This window comes from Aotus nancymaae, unplaced genomic scaffold (genome assembly GCF_030222135.1).
Source record: "Aotus nancymaae isolate 86718 unplaced genomic scaffold, 86718_ANA_hifiasm-v0.15.2.pri h1tg000011l, whole genome shotgun sequence".
NCBI classification, from domain to species: Eukaryota; Metazoa; Chordata; class Mammalia; order Primates; family Aotidae; genus Aotus; species Aotus nancymaae.
In genome coordinates this window covers 88,435,259-88,453,503 of record NW_026988422.1, presented here as the reverse complement: position 1 = coordinate 88,453,503, position 18,245 = coordinate 88,435,259, and the positions used below count along the sequence as shown (strand labels likewise).

The 18,245-nt window shown below is 55.2% G+C and overlaps 1 protein-coding gene across 2 annotated transcripts in view; it reads left to right on the top strand.

Annotated features, from left to right (window-relative positions):
- BRF1 (BRF1 RNA polymerase III transcription initiation factor subunit) overlaps positions 1-18,245 on the top strand; it is a 70,128-nt gene that overhangs the window by 17,976 nt on the left and 33,907 nt on the right. For both annotated transcript variants that reach the window (XM_012471119.3, XM_012471120.3), the window contains exons 3-5: positions 2,484-2,657; positions 15,189-15,220; positions 17,958-18,030. In XM_012471119.3, the coding sequence (XP_012326542.1) occupies positions 2,484-2,657; positions 15,189-15,220; positions 17,958-18,030 (279 nt within the window). The remainder of the gene's footprint in view (positions 1-2,483; positions 2,658-15,188; positions 15,221-17,957; positions 18,031-18,245) is intronic.

Sequence of the window (18,245 nt, the reverse complement as noted above, 5' to 3'; positions counted from 1 at the left end):
GCTGTCTGGTCTGAGTTTATTTTTAGAATTCATTTGTTGGAAATCTAAGGAGAGTCACAGGCTATGGCTAGCTAATTAGGAGTTGGTTTTTATGTTATTTGTGTTTATTAATAACATCTTTATGCATTTGCAAACTGCACATGTGCCTTATGTCGTTATTTATTCAGTTTGCTAATGATGCTTGCCCAGCTCATGAGTTAAAAACTTACTGGGGTTGCGGGGGGAGAAAGTGTGATGGGATGGAGTTTCTTTTTGGCTGATGGGAAATGTGCACGGTTGTGGCGATCGCCACACGGCTCTGTGACTGTGCTAGCACCATGGGGTTGCGCGCTTTCAGAGGGTCACTTTTACCGTATGTGCTTTGTATTGAAAGAAGATGGTAATAGCTTACTGCAGTCATCGTAAGCCCCCAGCTCCTTTTGGGCTGCTGTAGCAGGACACCACAGACCAGCAGACGAAACAGCAGGAACAGCAGGAATGTGTTTCTCACGCTCTGGAGCCGGAAGTCCACAATGGCAATGGAGATGGAGGAGACAGCTGCCTCCTCCCCATCTCTCTAGTGAGCGCTGCCTCCCAGCTCACAGCCCTTCTCACTGTTCTCTGGGGTTCCGTTTTTAAAGGCACTGAGCTCATCATTAGAGCTCTGCCTCCTGACCTAATCACCCCTAAAGGCCCTGCCTCTTAATACCATCCCCATAGGGGTTAGGATTTCAACATAGGAATTTTAGGAGGAGTCAGACATTCAGATCATAGCACCCTTGCATGGGAACATGAGCTGCTGCCTGTGGGGTTGGGGCTTGGGGCTTGGGATCCAATCCAGTACCAGCCTCAAGTGTGTGGCCTCTAGAGAGGACCTCTCTCTCACCTTTCGTTATGGAATTTTCCAAACATACCCCAGAGAGCTGGTAGGTAAGGAGCCGTAGCTTCAGCGGGTCACCCATCAGCTGACTCTGTTTCCCTCTGGGCCTTGCAGGGCCCTGGGGATTGTCTGTGCTGGTCTGGCTGGCCTTTTTGTCCTTTCTGTCGGGGTCCTGGCTCTGCCCAGGCCTCAGCTCTGGAGACGGTGACCACCTTCCATGTCAGTTTAACTGGGCTGCAGGCCTCAGAGCTCCATGAACTCCAGCCAGGCGGCCGTGGGTGCTCAAAGTGGCAGGGCCACAGCAGGGCTGGGCTCCGTGTGGTGCTGCTGACTGCCAGGGGCCTGGCAGAGTGTGAGGCTTGACCCAGACCCACCAGACTGTGTACCCTGGCCACCAGCTTCCTTGGGGTGCAGGCTCAGCAGCTGCCCACCTCTGGCTGCTTGTCATTGTCAGTGAAGTGTGGCGTGAGCACAGCATCAGCCTTCACCTCCTCCAGCCCATGAGCCCTTATTAAATAAATCTGGGGCGTCAGTTTTTGACTTCGTGTGCCTACTTTACTGATAAGAAAACTAAGTATCAGATACCTAAGATTATAAAATTTATAAGTGGCAAAAGTTGGATTTGGACTCCAAACTTGCAGGACTGTGGGTTTGGGTGCCGGAGGATGCGGTAGGAACTGGAATCTCCATGATGGCAGCTTTCCTCTGAATCGAGCCTTGACCCACCATACGTGTCCTCTGGGTACCCCACTGGGCTTCTTTCTGCCTGCCCATGGACTCTGCCTGCCCATGACACTGCAGACAGAGTGGAGCTGTGAGGTTGATCCAGGCGCTCCCCAGCAGCCTGTGCTCGGCGCCTGTGCTCTGCATTGATTTTGTTTCCCGAGGTTCCTCCCGCCTGCGGGGCACCTCCACCGCTCCCCTCCTGATGCCATCGTGTGTGGCCCACAGCTTTGGGAAGGTCTTGCTCCAAGGAGGTGTGTGCGCTCGGATGCTGCCGTCCCAGCTACCTCCAGCACCTCACAGCCCCTAGGAGGGTCCAGTGCCCTCTGGTCTGCTGGGCGTGCCTTTGCTACGGCCCTCCCTTTGGGCGGGTGCAGGGGATGGTGCTAGGCTGGCCGTTTCTCAGGCCAGGCCACTGGCTCTTAGAGGAGAGGCTGGCAGGGGCTGGGCTGAGCAGAGTGGGCCCTGCTGAAAAGGGAGGGGTGGGCTGACCCGGCCTCCCTGCAGCTGGGGAGGGAGAGGCGGCGCTGGGACGTGTGGCTGTAGGAAAAGGGGCATTCACTGCAGCCCAGGGCAGTCAGGGGCGTTGTACTGGCCAGCGAGCTCAGACTGAGCCCTTGGCAGACACGCTGCACCTCAGATCCCTAGAGAGAGGCACATTCAGCCACACTGCACACACCACCCAGAACCTAGGGAACAGCATCTCATAGTGCATGGAGGTCACGGGAAATTCACATTTTACTGTCCGTAAATAAAAAGTTGAACCCACACACAAAAAGTGAGCGCAAACACTTAGGAGGAAAAGTGCAAATCTGTATTCTTCAGTCGCAACTGCAGCCTTGTGGTCCGGGCCACGTTCCGCAGGAACCTTTACTAAGAGCTGTCTCGTGCTGTGCCCTAGGGCGGCGCCACATCCACCACCTGGGGAACCAGCTGCAGCTGAACCAGCACTGCCTCGACACCGCCTTCAACTTCTTCAAGATGGCCGTGAGCCGGCACCTGACCCGCGGCCGCAAGACGGCCCACGTGATCGCCGCCTGCCTCTACCTGGTCTGCCGCACGGAGGGCACACCGCGTATCCTTCGGTTTGGGAGCCTCTCAGAGGGCCCCGTCTCGGTGCTTAGTTGGCTCCCCTCAAATGTTGGGACTTGGTAGTTGCAGTAACTTGATGTTTGTCTTTAATTGAAAAACGCCTTATGGGAGAAACTGTCTCAGTTGATGCAGGGCTTTCTGAATTTGGGGTCTCCTTTTACTGGATTAAAGAATTGGGGAGCTGGGCACCTGCCTTCCTCACACAGCCCTTGGGTGTGCAGAGCCAGGGTTCTGTGGGTCCCTGGGAGTCATGCCCTGGACTCTTCCCACCCGTGGACCTGCTGTGCCTTGGGTGCTGTCTCCACGTCCCCAGTGGTTCGGGCCGCCCTCTGGTCTGAGCAGGTGGTGTCCTGCTGCTGAGTGGGCTGTAGCCAGGTGGGCGCTGAGTGCCTGTGGCTGTGGACTGTGGTGACTGAGTGCCTGTGGGCGGTGGGTGAGAACAAGATCTCATGGTGCTGGGCTGGCCCTTTCTGAGGCCAGGCCACTGGCTCTTAGAGGAGAGGCTAGCAGGGGCCGGGCTGAGCAGCGCTGTGCAGCCTGGCCTCGTGTGGAGGGTCCAGTGTCCAGTGTGTGCATGTGGCCCCGCGCCTGCTGCTGCCCTCTGCAGACACACACATGGGTCAGAAGCTGCCTTCAGCCTCTTGACAGGGGAGCCCAAAGCCTTCCAGCCTCCTCCGCTCTGTGCTGCCCACACCTGGACAGGGGAGCCCGGAGCCTTCCAGCCTCCTCCGCCCTGTGCTGCCCACACCTGCACCTTTGCCCTGCTCCCTGGGGGCTCCCTTCATCTCCACTGCATGGAACTCCGCTTCCTGGTCCACGCCCTCCTCATCTCGTGAGGTGCCTTCTGCAAAGGCTCCCGGGAGAGGGATGTGTTCCGAGCTGCAACCCTCCGAAGGCGGCCCCCTCTCTGTCCCCACCCTGTGTCTGGTGGGGCGGCGTGCCCGGCCACATGTCTGCCTCCCAGGTTTCGCCCCTGCTGTGTCGCCTTGCCTCCAGCATTCTCTCCGGGCAGTTCCGCGGTCCTCTGGCTCCCGGCCCCTGCTGTGCCCCTGCTGTGCCCCTGCTGTGCGGCTGCTGTGCTTCAGCGCCTTGTCTTTAACTCCACGTTCAGAATCTCATGGCAGTGTGAGCCCAGCAGGCCTGTGGCATCTGACCACCTCCCATCCTGAGCTTCTGTTGATTGGTTGTTAGCTTTCTCTCCCTTCTGGTTACTCCGCCTGCCGCACTGAACCCATGTGGTCATCTCTTCCTTCTTCTGCGTACGGTCATCTTTTTGCTTTGGGACAGTGCCTGAACTTGACCTTCCAGCAGAGCTGTTTCATTTCTCCTATTTTTAATTTCTAAGAGCTCTCTGTGTTTTCTGAATCTTTCTTGTAATCTCCCATCTTCCTGAGTGTAGCAATTTCTCATCTTGAACTCCTTTCTCTCCTGTCTGTGTTTTTACGGTTGGTCCCCCTTGAGAACTGTCCTGGGTGCCAGGTGACCCTGGTGGCTGGCTTCTCTTTTGAGTGGGGTATGGGGAGGGCTCCTAGAGACGGTGAGCTGGATAACCTGCTGGCTGTGCCTCTGGCTGGGCAACCCTCAGTATCAGGATGTTTCATTAAAATGTCCCCCTTTTTTTCAGACAGGGTCTCGCTCTGTCACCCAGGCTGGAATACAGTGGCAGAATCTCGGTTCCCTGCAACCGTTGCCTCCTGGGTTCAAGTGATTCTTATGCCTTAGCCTCTCGAGTAGCTGGGATCACAGGTGTGCGCCACCATGCCTAGCTAATTTTTTTGTATTTTGAGTAGAGATGGGTTTCACCATGTTAGCCAGGCTGGTCTCAAACTCCTGGCCTCAACTGATCCACCCGCCCTGCCCTCCCAAAGTGATGGGATTACAGGCGTGAGCCACTGCACTCAATCCTTAAAATGTCCTTTTAATATTTGGAATTTGTCATTTCTGCGTAAAAGTGTTCACAGCACACACGTGCCTTTAGGGGTGATGCACAGCGCCCGGGCAGCCCACTGCAGGCTGAGAAGCAGAGCCCGCTCCCACTCACCTTCTGGATGCCTCCCGGTTAGCCAGGGCACAACAGCACCCGCCACCCCACCCCAACTCTGCCATCAGCAGGACACAGAGGGTCCTGTGCCGTGAGCTCACGCTGTGGGGTGCGTGGCCCCCACCCCAGAAGAGGCACCCCCAGGATCCTCCTGTCACGTCATCCAGCCCATGGGTGGGACTAGTGCCCTGCGCCCAGGACTGGACACGGGAAGTCCTCGCTTGAAAGGAACAAGGGCTTGGTTTAAGAACATCCAAGCTCATTCCTCCTGCTCACCCTTCACTGTGGCCTGCTCCTCAGGTGTATCCACCATTCTCCGAAAGTGCCGGAGGCTGTGCACACACACTGCCCCTCCTGGCTCCGCACCTTGGCGGCCGTTGCAGCCAGTCCCAGATTCCTGGAGGAGGAGCAGACCGCTGAGTCCCACCGAGTCTGGCGAGGCCCAGCTGACCCCAGGCCCAAGTCTGCTCCTGGCTCCCAGCCCAGGGAGGCTGCCTGGGCAGCAGAGCTGAGACGCAGGACCTGGACGTGCCAGGCAGAGACTTGGGGCTGGAACGAGCACCCGTGCCGCTGCCGAGCAGGTGGTTTCTGGCCAGTGTGCTTTTCTGGCTGTGTCTATTTGTTATTGCAGCTTTTGCCCACAGCTGGTCTGTGAGTCTTTGACGTTTGTTCCTGTCCAGCCAGGCTGCCCTAGGCCTGCATGGGAGAGGACGTCTTGGGATGATGACAGGCCAGTGAGCCCTAGAGGGCGCCTGAGCCCTGGGGCCAGCATTGTGGATGGTGCCATCACCCGTTTCCATAGAGCAGGTCTGCAGAGAGCATGCCTGGCTCCCATGGCCCTCCAGCCTCGACCTCCATGCCACACCTGGCCACGCATGGGAGCAAGGCCTCTGCTGCCAGCCGTCACACTCCCCTCAGACCTGCTCCTCTCTCAGGCTGCAGAAACGTGCATCAGGTCAACAGGGGCCATGTGCATTCGGCTCATTCTGGGGTCTGGGATGGGCTTCCAGAGCCCGCACTTCTGACAAGCCAGGCTCCTTTCTCTGTCCCTCTGTTCTAGCAAGTGCCTCGTTCTGCCACAAACCCCTGTGTTCCTGCTCCTCCCCCTCTGCTGCCTCCTCAAGGACAGGGCCTTGGTAACAGTTGAAGTGGTCAGAAGAAGGCATCAGAAGCATGGCTGATGAGGGAATCAGAAGGCGCCCACATCATTAGGCACGAAGAAGTTGCAATTTCAGGACAGGCGCAATGGCTCACACCCGTAATCCTGTCACTTTAGGGGGCCTAGTCAGGAGGATCGCTTGAGTCCAGGAGTTTGAGACCAGCTTGAGCAACATGGTGAAACCCGGTCTCTACAAAAAAAAAAAAAAAAAAAGCATGGCTGGTGGTGTACACCTGTGGTGCCCCCTCCTGCGGAGGCTGAGGTGGGAGGATCGCTTAAGCCTAGGAGGTCGAGGCCGCAGTGAGCCGTGATCTCACCACTGCACCCCAGCCTGCACAACAGAGTGAGCCCCGTCTCAAAAAAGAAGTGGCCATTTCAAGCCTCCAAAAGGCTGACCTGGAAATGGGCACACCTAGCACGGACCCGTCGGGGCCCCCGTCAGTGGTGTCTTGCTGCTGGCATGGCAGAGGTGTAGCCGAGTTCCGTATGTTGCCATTATTACTATATTCATTCCTACTGAGTTCAGTTGTCAGTCTTACTGTTTGAGCTTTGGAGTCTGTCTTTTAACGTACGCGACTGTGGCTGCTGCTTCTAATGCCTGTTTTGGCTCTTCCTTTCTTTTCTTTTTTTCCGTGAGACAGGGTCTCATTTGATCGCCCAGGCTGGAGTGCAGTGCCCCAACCTTGGCTCACTGCAACTTCTGCCTCCCAGGCTCAAGCGATTTTCTTACCTCAGCCTCCCTTGTAGCTGGGACTACAGGCATGCACCACCACACTGGCTAATTTGTTTGTTTTTTGAGACTGAATTTTGCTTTTGTTGCCCAGGCTGGAGTGCAATGGCACAGTCTCGGCTCACCACAACCTCCGTCATCTGGGTTCAAGCGATTCTCCTGCCTCAGCCTCCTGCGTAGCTGGGATCACAGGCATGCACCACTACACCCGGTTAATTTTGTATTTTTAGTAGGGGTGGGGTTTCTCCATGTTGGTCAGGCTGGTCTCGAACTCCCGACTCAAGTGATCCTCCCGCCTCAGCCTCCCAAAGTGCTAGGATTACAGGCGTAAGCCAGTGCGCCCGGCCAATTTTTGTAATTTTTGTAGAACTGGGATTTCACTATATGTAATGTCCAAGCTGGTCTCAAACTCCTGAGCTGAAGTGATCTGCCCACTTCTGTCTCCCAAAGTGCTGGCATTCTAGGTGTGAGCCCCCCACCCAGCCTTGGTTCTTCCTTGTTAACCCACATACATCTCAATATCTGTCCTGCCTTTTGTATGCTGAGGACTCAGCGTGGCCCTGGGGAGGGGACGTGCCTGGCTCTCTCCTGTCCCGGGAGGGGTGTTTTCTGCTCTTCCCCATACGTGTCTGCGGTAGACTTTTGTGTACAGGGCTATTTATCAGCTTGAGGATGTTACCTGGTTTTCTAATTTTCCAAGAGGTTTTGTCATGAAAAGTACTGAATTTTATCAAATACATGCTTTTAATATATTATTGGTATGATTATATCATGTACATTTCCCCTTAATCTGTTACTTAATGTAAATAACACTGATTAAAGCAATTTTTTTTTTTTGAGACAGAGTCTTACTCTGTCAGGCTGGAGTGCAGTGGCCCGATCTTGGCTCACTGCAGCCTCCACCTCCCAGGTTCAAGCGATTCTCCTGCCTCAGACTCCTCTGAGTAGCTGGAATTACTGGTGTCGACACCACGCCTGGCTAATTTTTGTATTTTTAGTAGAGACGGGGTTTCATCACGTTGCAGGATAGTCTTGATCTCTTGACCTGATGATCCGCCCACCTCTGCCTCCTAAAGTGCTGAGGTTACAGGCATGAGCCATCGCGCCCGGCCTAATTAAGAACTGTTTTTAGAACAGGGTCTTGCTCTGTTCTCCCAGGCTGCATTGCCGTGGCACCACCGCAGCTCGTTGCAACCTCCAGCTCCTGGGCTCAGGCGATCCTCTGGCCTCAGCATCCCGAGTAGCCGGGACCATAGGCGCACTAGAGATGGGGTCTCACTATATTGCCCAGGCTAGTCTCAAACTTCTGGGTTCCAGTTACCCTTACCCAGGATTCCCAAAGTGTTGGGATTACAGGTGTCAGCTATTGTATCTGGCCTGTTCTTTCTAATATAAGCACTCAAGGCTATAAATTTCTCTGTATTGGTAGGCTTCCGGTCACCAGTAAGGGATTAGTAGTTAAATTTTGGTGGAGTTAAAAGTTCTATGCAGATTTCCAACTGGTGCTTCAAGCGTGTTGTTGTTCGAGGATCAGCTGTTGTTGTTTTTTTTTTTTTGGAGGAGTCTTGCTCTGTTGCCAGGCTGGAGTGCAGTGGCACAATCTCAGTTCACTGTAGCCTCTGCCTCCTAGGTTCAAATGATTCTCCCACGTCAGCCTCTTGAGTAGCTGGGACTACAGACACGTGCCACCATGCCTGGCTAATTTTTGTATTTTTAGTAGATACGGGGTTTCACCATATTGGCCAGGCTGGTCTCGAACTCTTGACCTTGTGATCTGCCCACCTTGGCCTCCCAAAGTGCTGGGATTACAGGCATGAAGCACCGCTCCTGGCCATATATATGTTTTTTTTAATGGAGACGAGGTCTCACTATGGTGTCTAGACTGGTCTTGAACTCCTGTCCTTAGGCATTCTGGCCTGGCACTCCCAGACTATAATGGCTCATTAGAATTGGTGAGAACTGGAAGGAGGCCTGGGCTGAGACACTGCATGTTACCCCCGTGACCCTCAGCTCCTCCTGGGGCCATCCGTGTGCCTGGTCGCATGCGTGTGCCCGAAAGCCCAGGGCTGGGAGGGTAAGGTGGCTGCCTGGACAGCAGCGGCATCATCGTTGGGACTGTCTGGGTGTGGGTGGGACAGAGCCAGACTCCCAGCTGTGTGGGAGGCTCAGTCTTCAGAGCAGGGAGCTTTGAGAAGGCACCTGGGTACTCTTGAACTTTACAGAGGCCATGCATGAACACAGCAGTGAGGTGTTAGATTATCTGAGATGTCCTGCACACAGGAGCCCACTGTGGGGGTGGTAGCCAGCAGTGGCTCAGGGATTTGGTCACTGTGCAGGGGGTGGGCGAGGCCCAGCAGTGACACACGTGCTCTTCCCTGGAGGCCAGAGGGGTCTGGAGAGGGGCCTCAGCCTCCTGAGTAGCTGGGACCACAGGTGCCCGCCACCGTGCCCAGCTAATTTTTGTGTTTTTAGTAGAGACAGGGTTTCACCATGTTGGCCAGGATGGTCTTGATCTCTTGAGCTGGTCCGCTTTAGCCTCCCAAAGTGCCGGGATTACAGGCATGAGCGAGTGCTTTATTATAGAATAAAGGCCAGCGGGCCTTCCTCCCCGAGTCAGTCACTCAGGGACTCCCAGGCGGAGGAGCAGGGTGGTCCCTGGGGAGTTTGGTGGGGGCAGGGCTGCTCATGGCCTGGGCCTGGGTCCTGATGGGGGCCTGCTCTTGGGGTGCTGAGGGCATCTGAGCTCTGGGGTGAGTGGCCCAACTCCAAGCCAGGGTCCCTCAGAGCCCGGTCCAGGCACGCCTGCCTGCCAGGCTCCCATGTGGGTGCTTGGTCGGGCACTGAGTGCTGAGTGCTGCCAGGACCTTGTCCTGGGCGGGGCGGGGCGGGGCGGGGCTGGGGCTGCTGCTCTCCATGGAGCTTTGGCTGGGCCGTGGGTTCCTACGTCCAGGGGTGTTGGCTGCTGGTGGGGAGCACTCAGAGCAGTGGGGGTCTGCAGAAGGCGGGTGGTGCTTGGATCGGGGCTGAGAGTCGCGAGCCAGTGCACGGCTGGACGTCTTCTCCAGAAGGTTCGGGTTTCGCTCCTTGTCCTAGCACTGTGGTCCACTCTCCAGTCCCATGGGGCCGGGAATGGTGATGTCCACTTGGCGGGCCCCTGCTGGCACCTCCACTGCTGACTTGTGGACACAGCCCTTTCTATGGGGCTTATAGACAAGGGCAGTTTCTCTGGCTTCTCTCTTTGGATATCTAGTAAAAACATTTCTACGTAAGACTGTTGAGAGAAATATCTTACTCTTTTACGTTTTAGTTCTGTCTTATTTAAATCTCTAAACTTTTCCACCTAAGGAAAATGTGTCTGAGTGAGGACCCGTCTGTGCTTCTTCCTCCCTGCAAGCATTGTGCAACCAGGCAGGTGGTGTGGGCGGCCTGTTTCCCTGTGCTCTTCACGGGGGCGTGGCCCCTCGCTGTGTCGGCCACAGCTGTAGTGGAGAGGCCTGGCTGGGTCCTGGGGCCGGGGCTGTGCAGTGGCCCCGCAGCGGGCTGCACGGCTGCACCGTTGCGACTGGACCGTTTCTGGGCAGTGTCGGCCGCTGACGGGAGCCTCGCGTGCCTGTGCCACGCTGGAGAACGTGCCCTTTGAAGGCGTGCATCCCCCGCCCTCCTTTGTGCTCACGCATCTCTCCCCCAGCTGGCACTCGGGTGCACTGACCAGAATGCCACCTGGCAGAGCGTGGCAGGGGCCAGGAGGGAGGCAAAAAGAGGCCCCAGCTGGCGGACTCGAGGCTCTCACACGCTGGGGGCCTCAGACAGGTCCTCTTCTGTAATTCCCAGACGGTCAGAAGCAGCTGCTCAGCAGAAGGGAGGGGCTGCTGGGAGGACACAGGAAGTGGCTGTGCTGGACCCAGGAGAGCCTCCAGAGCCCCTGGCACTCAGTAGCTGGGAGACCTCTGGGGCGGCCCAGAGGCATTAATGGGCCCTCTCAGGGTTGGCCGGAGGGAATGTGATATTCTCTGGAAACTCCTGAAAGCTCCCAACAGAGCCAGGTGAACGAGGATCAGTGCAGGGTGATTTTTGTTTCAAGGAGAGCAGTCATTTTAACTTGGTTAAATGTTTAATTCCAAGCTCCTTTTAAAAATGTACACACCTGCTCCCATTTGTTTTATTAAGAAAATGTTCTGCTGAGCTTGGAGGCTCACTTCTGTAATCCCAGCACTTTGGGAGGCTGAGGTGGGCAGATCACCTGAGGTAAGGAGTTTGAGACCAGCCTGGCCAACATGGTGAAACCCCATCTCTACTAAAAATACAAAAAAACTAACCAGGCCTGGTGGCGCACGCCTGCAGTCCCAGCTACTCGGGAGGCTGAGGCAGGAGAATTGCTTGAACCCAGTAGGTGGAGGTTGCGGTGATCCAAGATGGAGCCACTGCGCTCCAGCCTGGGCAAGAGGACAAGACTTTGTCTCAGAAAAAAAAAATTGTTAAACACCCGCAAAGTCGAAGTGAATCGTGGAGTCCCTCACTCACACTTGTGGCCCGCTGCCCTCACCATCCTGTTTTTCGGCACATTTCTTTTTTTTTTTTTTTCAAGATGGGGTTTCACCATGTTGGTCAGGCTGGTCTTGAACTCCTGACCTCAGGTGATTCGCCCACCTCGGCCTCCAAAGTGTTTGGTTTACAGGCGTGAGCCACCGCGCCCGGCCTTTTCGGCACATTTCAAGGCAAGTTGCAGATGTGCGTGTACTGCCCACAGCCCTTCCGCAGGCAGCCCTTCCGCTGAGTAGAGGGGAGGATCGTTCCCGGTTATTTTTCTCCCTTGAAGGTGAAGTTGGCTTAAAGTGAGATGCACGGGCCCTAACTGCTCCATCTGGAGAGTTCTGAGACTCGGCCACACCTCTGCACCCAGTCGTCTGTCAGGCCAGGGCAGGCTCTGTGGGTAGATGGGCTTCACGCCCCTTCCAGCAGTCCCAGCCCCGCGAGAGGTAGCTGCGCTTTCTGTTTTCTTCCGGTAAAGACCAGGTGTGCGTGTTCTGGAACGCTCTGTAAATGGAATCATACGGTCTGTGCCCCTTTCTGTCACTTGACATGCCGTGTGTGTGTGTGTGTGTGTGTGTGTGTGTGTGTGTGAGACAGAATCTTGCTCTGTTGCCCAGGTTGGAGTAGGGTGGTTCAATCTCAGCTTACTGCGACGTCTGTCTCCTGGGTTCAAGCGATTCTCATGCCTCAGCCTTCCAAGTAGCTGAGACTACAGGTGCATGCCACCACGTCCCGCTAATCTTTTGTATTTTTAGTAGAGACAGGGTTTTGCTATGTAGGCCAGGCTGGTCTCGAACTCCTGGCCACAAGCAACTGCCTGCCTCGGCCTCCCAAGGTGCTGAGATTGCAGGCGTGGACCCCTGTGTCCGGCAGACGTGATTTTCAGAGGCATCCGTGGTGTGTAGTTTGCTGAGTGCTGTTGCTGTGTGAGTATAAGCCAGAGTACTCTTGTATTAATGGATGCCTGGGTTGCTCCCTGTTTTTGGCTGTTCTGAATGAAGTTGCTATGAACGTTCTTCTACAAGTCTTTTTGTGGACATATTTCTTTTTTCTTTTTCTTTTTAGAGACAGTCTCGCTCTGGCCCAGGCTGAGTGCAGTGGCGCAGTCACAGCTCACTGCAACCTCAGCCTCCTGGCACAAGCAGTCCTCCTGCCTCAGCCTCTGAGTAGCTGGGACAATAAGTGTTTGTCACCATATCTGGCTAATTTTTGGATTTTTTGTAGAGACATGGTCACACTGTGTTGCCCAGGCCGGTCTTGAACTCCCAAGCTCAGGTGATCTGCTGGCCTCAGCCTCCTAAAGTGCTGGGATTATAGGTGTGAGCCACCGTACCTGGCTGACATCTGTTTTTATTTCTTTTGTTTTTGAGACAGTCTCTCGCTCTGTCGACCAGGCTGGAGTACAGTGGTGCAATCTCGGTTCACTGCAACCTCTGCCTCCCAGGTTCAAGCGATTCTCCTGCTTCAGCCTCCCGAGTAGCTGGGACTAAAGGTGCATGCCACCACACCTGGCTAATTTTTTTGTATTTTTAGTAGAGATGGGGTTTCACTGTATTAGCCAGGATGGTCTTGATATCCTGACCTTGTGATTCGCCAGCCTTGGCCTCCCAAAGTGCTGGGATTACAGGCATGAGCCACCATGTCCAGCCCCGTTTTTATTTCTCTTGTGTAAATACCTAAGAGTGGTATTTACACAAGAGAAATAGTGTAAATTTCTCTTGTGTAAATAGTGTAAATAGTGGTATTTACACAAGAGAAATAGTAGGTGGGTCAGAGGCGCGCGTTTAGTTTTATAAGAAACGCCCAGGCCTTTTCCCAAGGTGGTTGTACCGCTTCACGCCTCCGTCAGCAGCGTGGGTGAGCTGTGCTTGTTCCGCATCCTTCCCGGCGCTCAGTGACGTCACGCGCACGTGGCGGTGTCACATTTTTGTTTGCATTTCTGATGATGATTAATGCAGTTGAGTCCTTTTTCATGTGGTTCTTGGCCATTTTTTTGTCTTTATGAAGCTTCCGTTGAATTGTTTTCCCTTTTTTTTATTTAAATGGAATTCATTTCATTTTTTTTTTTTTCGAGACTGAGTCTCGCTCTGTTGCCCAGGCTGGAGTGCAGTGGTGCAATATTGGCTTATTGTAACCTCCGCCTTCTGGGTTCAAGCTGTTCTCCCACCTCAGCCTCCCAAGTAGCTGGGATCACAGGTGCCCGCCACCACGAGTTTGTGTATTTAGTTGGGATAGGGTTTCACCATGTTGGCCACGCTGGTCTCAAACTGCTGATCTCAAGTGATCCTCTTGCCTCAGCCTCCCAAAGTGTTGGGATTACAGGCGTGAGCCACCGCGCCCGGCCTCAGATAGAGTTCGTTTCTTAGAGCAGTCTTAGTGTACAGAAAAATTACATAGAAAGTACAGACCTCCATACTCCCCCTTCAATCCCCAATTCCCTACGTTGTTAACATCTTGCTGGTACATTTGCTGTGGTTGATGAGCCCGTCTTGCCAGGTTATTGGTAACGGAAGTCTGCAGTTCACGTTAACTGTCACTCTTGGTGCTGTGCCTAACTGGGTTTTACGCAAAACATGAATCCCCCAGTGTGGTATGGTGCAGAGCGGCTGCAGTGTCCTGGAACTCTCCACTCCGCCCACGCACCCTCCCTCCCCCCAGCCCTGGTGGCCACTGGCCTGATGTCTCCTCCATAGTTTTGCCTGTTCCAGAAGGTACAGGCTTGGAGCCACCCATAGGATGTAGCCTTTTGGCCTCCTTTTCCCGTCTGTGCACGTTGGCTGCCATGGGCATTTCCCCGAGTAGCCCTTACTGCCGTCCTTTGCTTTCCTTTGATGTCACTGGCCCCGCCCCCACCGCCAGTCTTCGCACAGTGCCTCTCATGAGTCTGTTGGCTGGCTGTTGGCTGTGCTGCGGTGCGTCCAGCCCATAGTCGCAGACTGCCTGCCTTTAGACGTGCCTTTGTTCACAGGCCTCGCAGCTCACGTCCCAGCTGCTCACGTCCCAGCCAACATCCTAGCCACCTGACTGCTTGTGAGGGCTCCGGATCCAGCTCCAGGAGGTGTCCAGAGTGACTTCTCGAAGCTACAGTGGGGCCGTGAATGATGTGCACCTTAGCTGTCTGGCAGGTTGTACTAAGCAGTGGCTGGTGTTTGATAATTTATGGATCCATCTGAGGTTTGAATCACTTAGGACACATTCTGGGTTCTGTTTGTTCATCTGAGCGAGGACAGATCCTGTGCGGGGTCCCTGCACACGTCTCTCAAGCACAGCCCCTGGTGTGGTCCCTGTAGACTCACTGCTCACCAAGGGGGCCCCAGGTGTATGTTTCTGTCTCCCAGGAGGACTGCCTGCCTGGTGCCTGGTAAGTGCTCAGGAAGTGCCCTTGCAGGGAGCATGGGTGTCCCTGTGTCTTCTGTGCTGTGTATGGGCGGCAGACCCACCATGCAGTGGACACCTGACTGGGCAGGTGGGCGTGTGGGGGTGCGCGCTCTCTCCAGGATCAGATTGAAGCCCCCACGTTTCTGGCTCCCCCAGTCTGGCTCCCCCAGTCTGGCCCCCTCCCAGTCTAGCCCCCCAGGTCTGGCTTCCCTGTCTGGCTTCCCCAGTCTGGCCCCCCCCGTCTGGCCCCCCCAGTCTGGCTCCCCCAAGTCTGGCCCCCCCGGTCTGGCTCCCCTGGTCTGGCCCCCCCGGTCTGGCTCCCCCGGTCTGGCTCCCCCGTCTGGCCTCCCCAGTCTGGCCCCCCCCGTCTGGCCCCCCCAGTCTGGCTCCCCTGGTCTGGCCCCCCCCGGTCTGGCTCCCTGTTTCTTGCAGTCCCTTGTCCTGGTATTGGGTTGACAGAAGTCTCCCTCGTGCCTGGTGCTGGGAGGTTCTGGTGAGGCCTGAGCGCGGTGCCTCGCCTCTACCCCACCTTTCCTTCCTGATCGGAGGCGGGGCTTACGTTTGGAGGGGCGACTCCAGCTCCCTGGGGTGCAGTCCTGCCGTCTTGCCCATTTGAAGGTGGGCTGGTAACCCAAGCTTGCCAGCCACACGACCGCATCCTTGACTCCTGCCGCAGACATGCTCCTGGACCTCAGCGACCTGCTCCAGGTAGACAACCTCCGTCCTGCGTCTCTCCCCATCTGGGGCTGTGACCGGGGCACGCTGGGTGCCCCCACACACCTCAGTGGCTGGTCTATGCTGCCTGCCCGGACGGGAAGTTTTGGTCTGTAGGATGAGGGGCCTTTATGACATGGGGGTCACAGTCCGAGACTCGTGGGAGTGTGGGTCTCCATGGCAGGAGGGCAGCTGCTTGTGGTGGGCACGGGTGGGTGTTAACTAGGCCTGGGTGAACAGTGCACTTCTGTCCTACACAAAGGAGATTATTTTATTTTTAATTAAAATTGTGAGTAACCTAGTTAGGTATAGGAGATTATTTCTTTTGGGCTTGCATGCATTTAAAAAAAAATTTTTTTTTTTTGGAGACAGAATCTTGCTCTGTCACCCAGGCTGGAGTGCAGTGGCGCTATCTCAGCTCACTGCAACCTCTGTCTCCCAGGCCCAAGCGATCCTCCCACCTCAGCCTCCCAAGTAGCTGGGACCACAGGCGCCCGCCACCGTGCCTGGCTATGTTGTATTTTCAGTAGAGATGGGGTCTTGCCATGTTGCCCAGGCTGGTCTTGAACTCCAGAGCTCAAGCAGTCCTCCCACCATGGCTCCTTAAGTGCTAAGATTACAGGCATGAACGCCCACACCTGGCCTCTTGCATGCATTTTAAATTGCAGAAAAGTCTTGTATTACAGACTCTTTGGAGACACTTCCTTTTTAGATACCACAGAAGGCATTTTAATCAGTTACAGCTCTCTTTCCACATGACTGAACAAAGTGACAGAGTGGAAAGACCAACCCCAAGAACCCCTGTGTAGATAAGACCCAGGGTGAGGACATTCAGGCTCTGCACTGTGCCTGCACCACAGGTCCTCAGTGACCATGCTGTTGACTCAAAAAGAGAAATGTCACTGAAAACAGTTGTGACCACAGTGCAGAACGCATGTAGATTTCACTCCTTGAAGGGAGCTGTGTCCAGACCCAGGTACCCACAGGGGTTCTGGGCACCCATTGGCTGTGCTGCCACCTCAGGTCCTCGGGGGCCTGGCGCCCTTGGCTGCAGCCCACAGTTAGGCTTCTGCCAATGTCAGGTGGCACCTGGGGTCCTTGTCCTCCCAGCTGTCTTTATAAATGGCACCGCAGAAGCTATTGCTGAAGTATTTTGTGGTCAAGCTAAAAATACTCTGCTGGAATTGTGATAATCCAGCAAGTCCACGTTTCAGGTGCTCTGTGCTTGGTTCAGGGCAAACCACGTAACCCTGTTTCCAGCCCCGTGACTCCCAGGGAGGATGAGCATGAGGCCAGGGCCAGGGCAGCTGCTCTGGAGGTGGTCAGGCTCCTGGGGACTCAGATAGTCCCATGGAGAGCTCACGGGGTCACTGTCTTGATCCTTGCCTTAGGGCACACCCAGGTTGCTCGCTGGCCTGGGCACACATCTCCTTAGACACCCACCCACGAGGGAAGTCTGTAGGCAGAATCCACCTGCTGCCCTGGGAGAGAGATGGTGGGCAGCTGGCCATGCTCTACCCTGACCCCTGCCCTCAGGAAGCAGCCAGTTAGACTGTTAGTGGGAAGATTTCTGATAAATGGTCCTCATACGTGTTAGCAGCTCTGGAACGAACTGCATGTGTTTAGGCCGGGCACAGTGGCTCACAGCAGCACTTTGGGAGGCCGAGGCTGGTGGATCACCTGAGGTCCGAAGTTTAAGACCAGTGTGGTCAACATGGTGAAACCCTGTCTCTACTAAAAATACAAAAATTAGCCGGGTGTAGTGGTGGACGCCTATAATCCCAGCGGGTCAGGAGGCTGAGACAGGAGAATCGCTTGAAACTGGGAGGCGGAGGTTGCAGTGAGCTGAGATCCACCATTGCACTCCAGCCTGGGCAACAAGAGTGAAACTGTCTCAAAAAAAAAAAAAAAAACCTACATGTGTTCTACGTGCATGGCTTTTTAAGTGTGAGTTTCCATGTAAAAGCCCTTTGGAGATTCCTCACTCTCAGCGTTCAGGTCTCATCGACCCCTGTGTCTCTGGGACACAAGTTTGGGGGTGCGGAGTTTGAGATGGGCTGGCAGAGGCCAGCAGCGGGTCATGGTGTTGCTGTGGCAGGGCTGTGCACGGGGTCTGCACGCAGGGTGGAGTCCTCGTTTTGCTGAGGACAAGCAATGGTACTTCCATCGCTGCCAGCCCTCTGGGTTGCCCCTCTTGGTCTGGGCCTCACCTCTGCTGCCCTGACAGGGAAAAGAGCAATGGCAGGTGGATTTAGACCTGAGGTGGGAACAGTGCAGGGGGCGGGGGAAGTCACTGAGGAACACAGATCTCAATCCCAGCAAGAGGGCTGAGGCCAGGCCCCCTGGGCCCATTGGAGCCCAGGCTGGAGTTGTGGCTGGCAGGAGCACGTGTGAGCAGGACAGTTGTGCTGTGGGTACACGATTCTGAATGAAATGCAGGTGCACAGTGTGATTACGCCCTGGGAGGGACCCTGCAGCCAGGTTTTCTTCTAAACAGATGTCATCATTGGCGAGACGGCAGCGGGCTCTAAAGCAGCGGCCTAGAGGAAGAAGGCAGGGCCCTGGGAGCCCCAGCAGCCGAGGGAGGACGGCCAGGTTTGCGGGTGTGGGGTGGCTGCTCCACAGGCCATCGGAGTCTTTCAAGACTGAACAAGAATGCATTTTAAGAGAAAAAAAGTGAACATCTCCTTAAATACCAATGCTGTTTCTGGTTGTGATCTCTCTCTCTCAGGTGAATGTGTATGTGCTGGGAAAGACGTTTCTTCTCTTGGCAAGAGAACTCTGCATCAATGCGCCGGCCATAGGTAGGCATCTGGGTAAGACTGCTGTGGGGACCAGCGTGACAAATATCTTTTGAGCAGTAGAGGGAAATCCTGTCTAAGCATAGGACCACTCAAGGTAAGAAATGTCTCCTAAAGCTGCTAGGAGCTCAGAGGCTCGCTCTGTCGTCCAGGCTGGAGTGCAGTGGCACAATCATAGCTCACTGTAGCCTCAAACTCCTGGCCTGAAGCGATCCTCC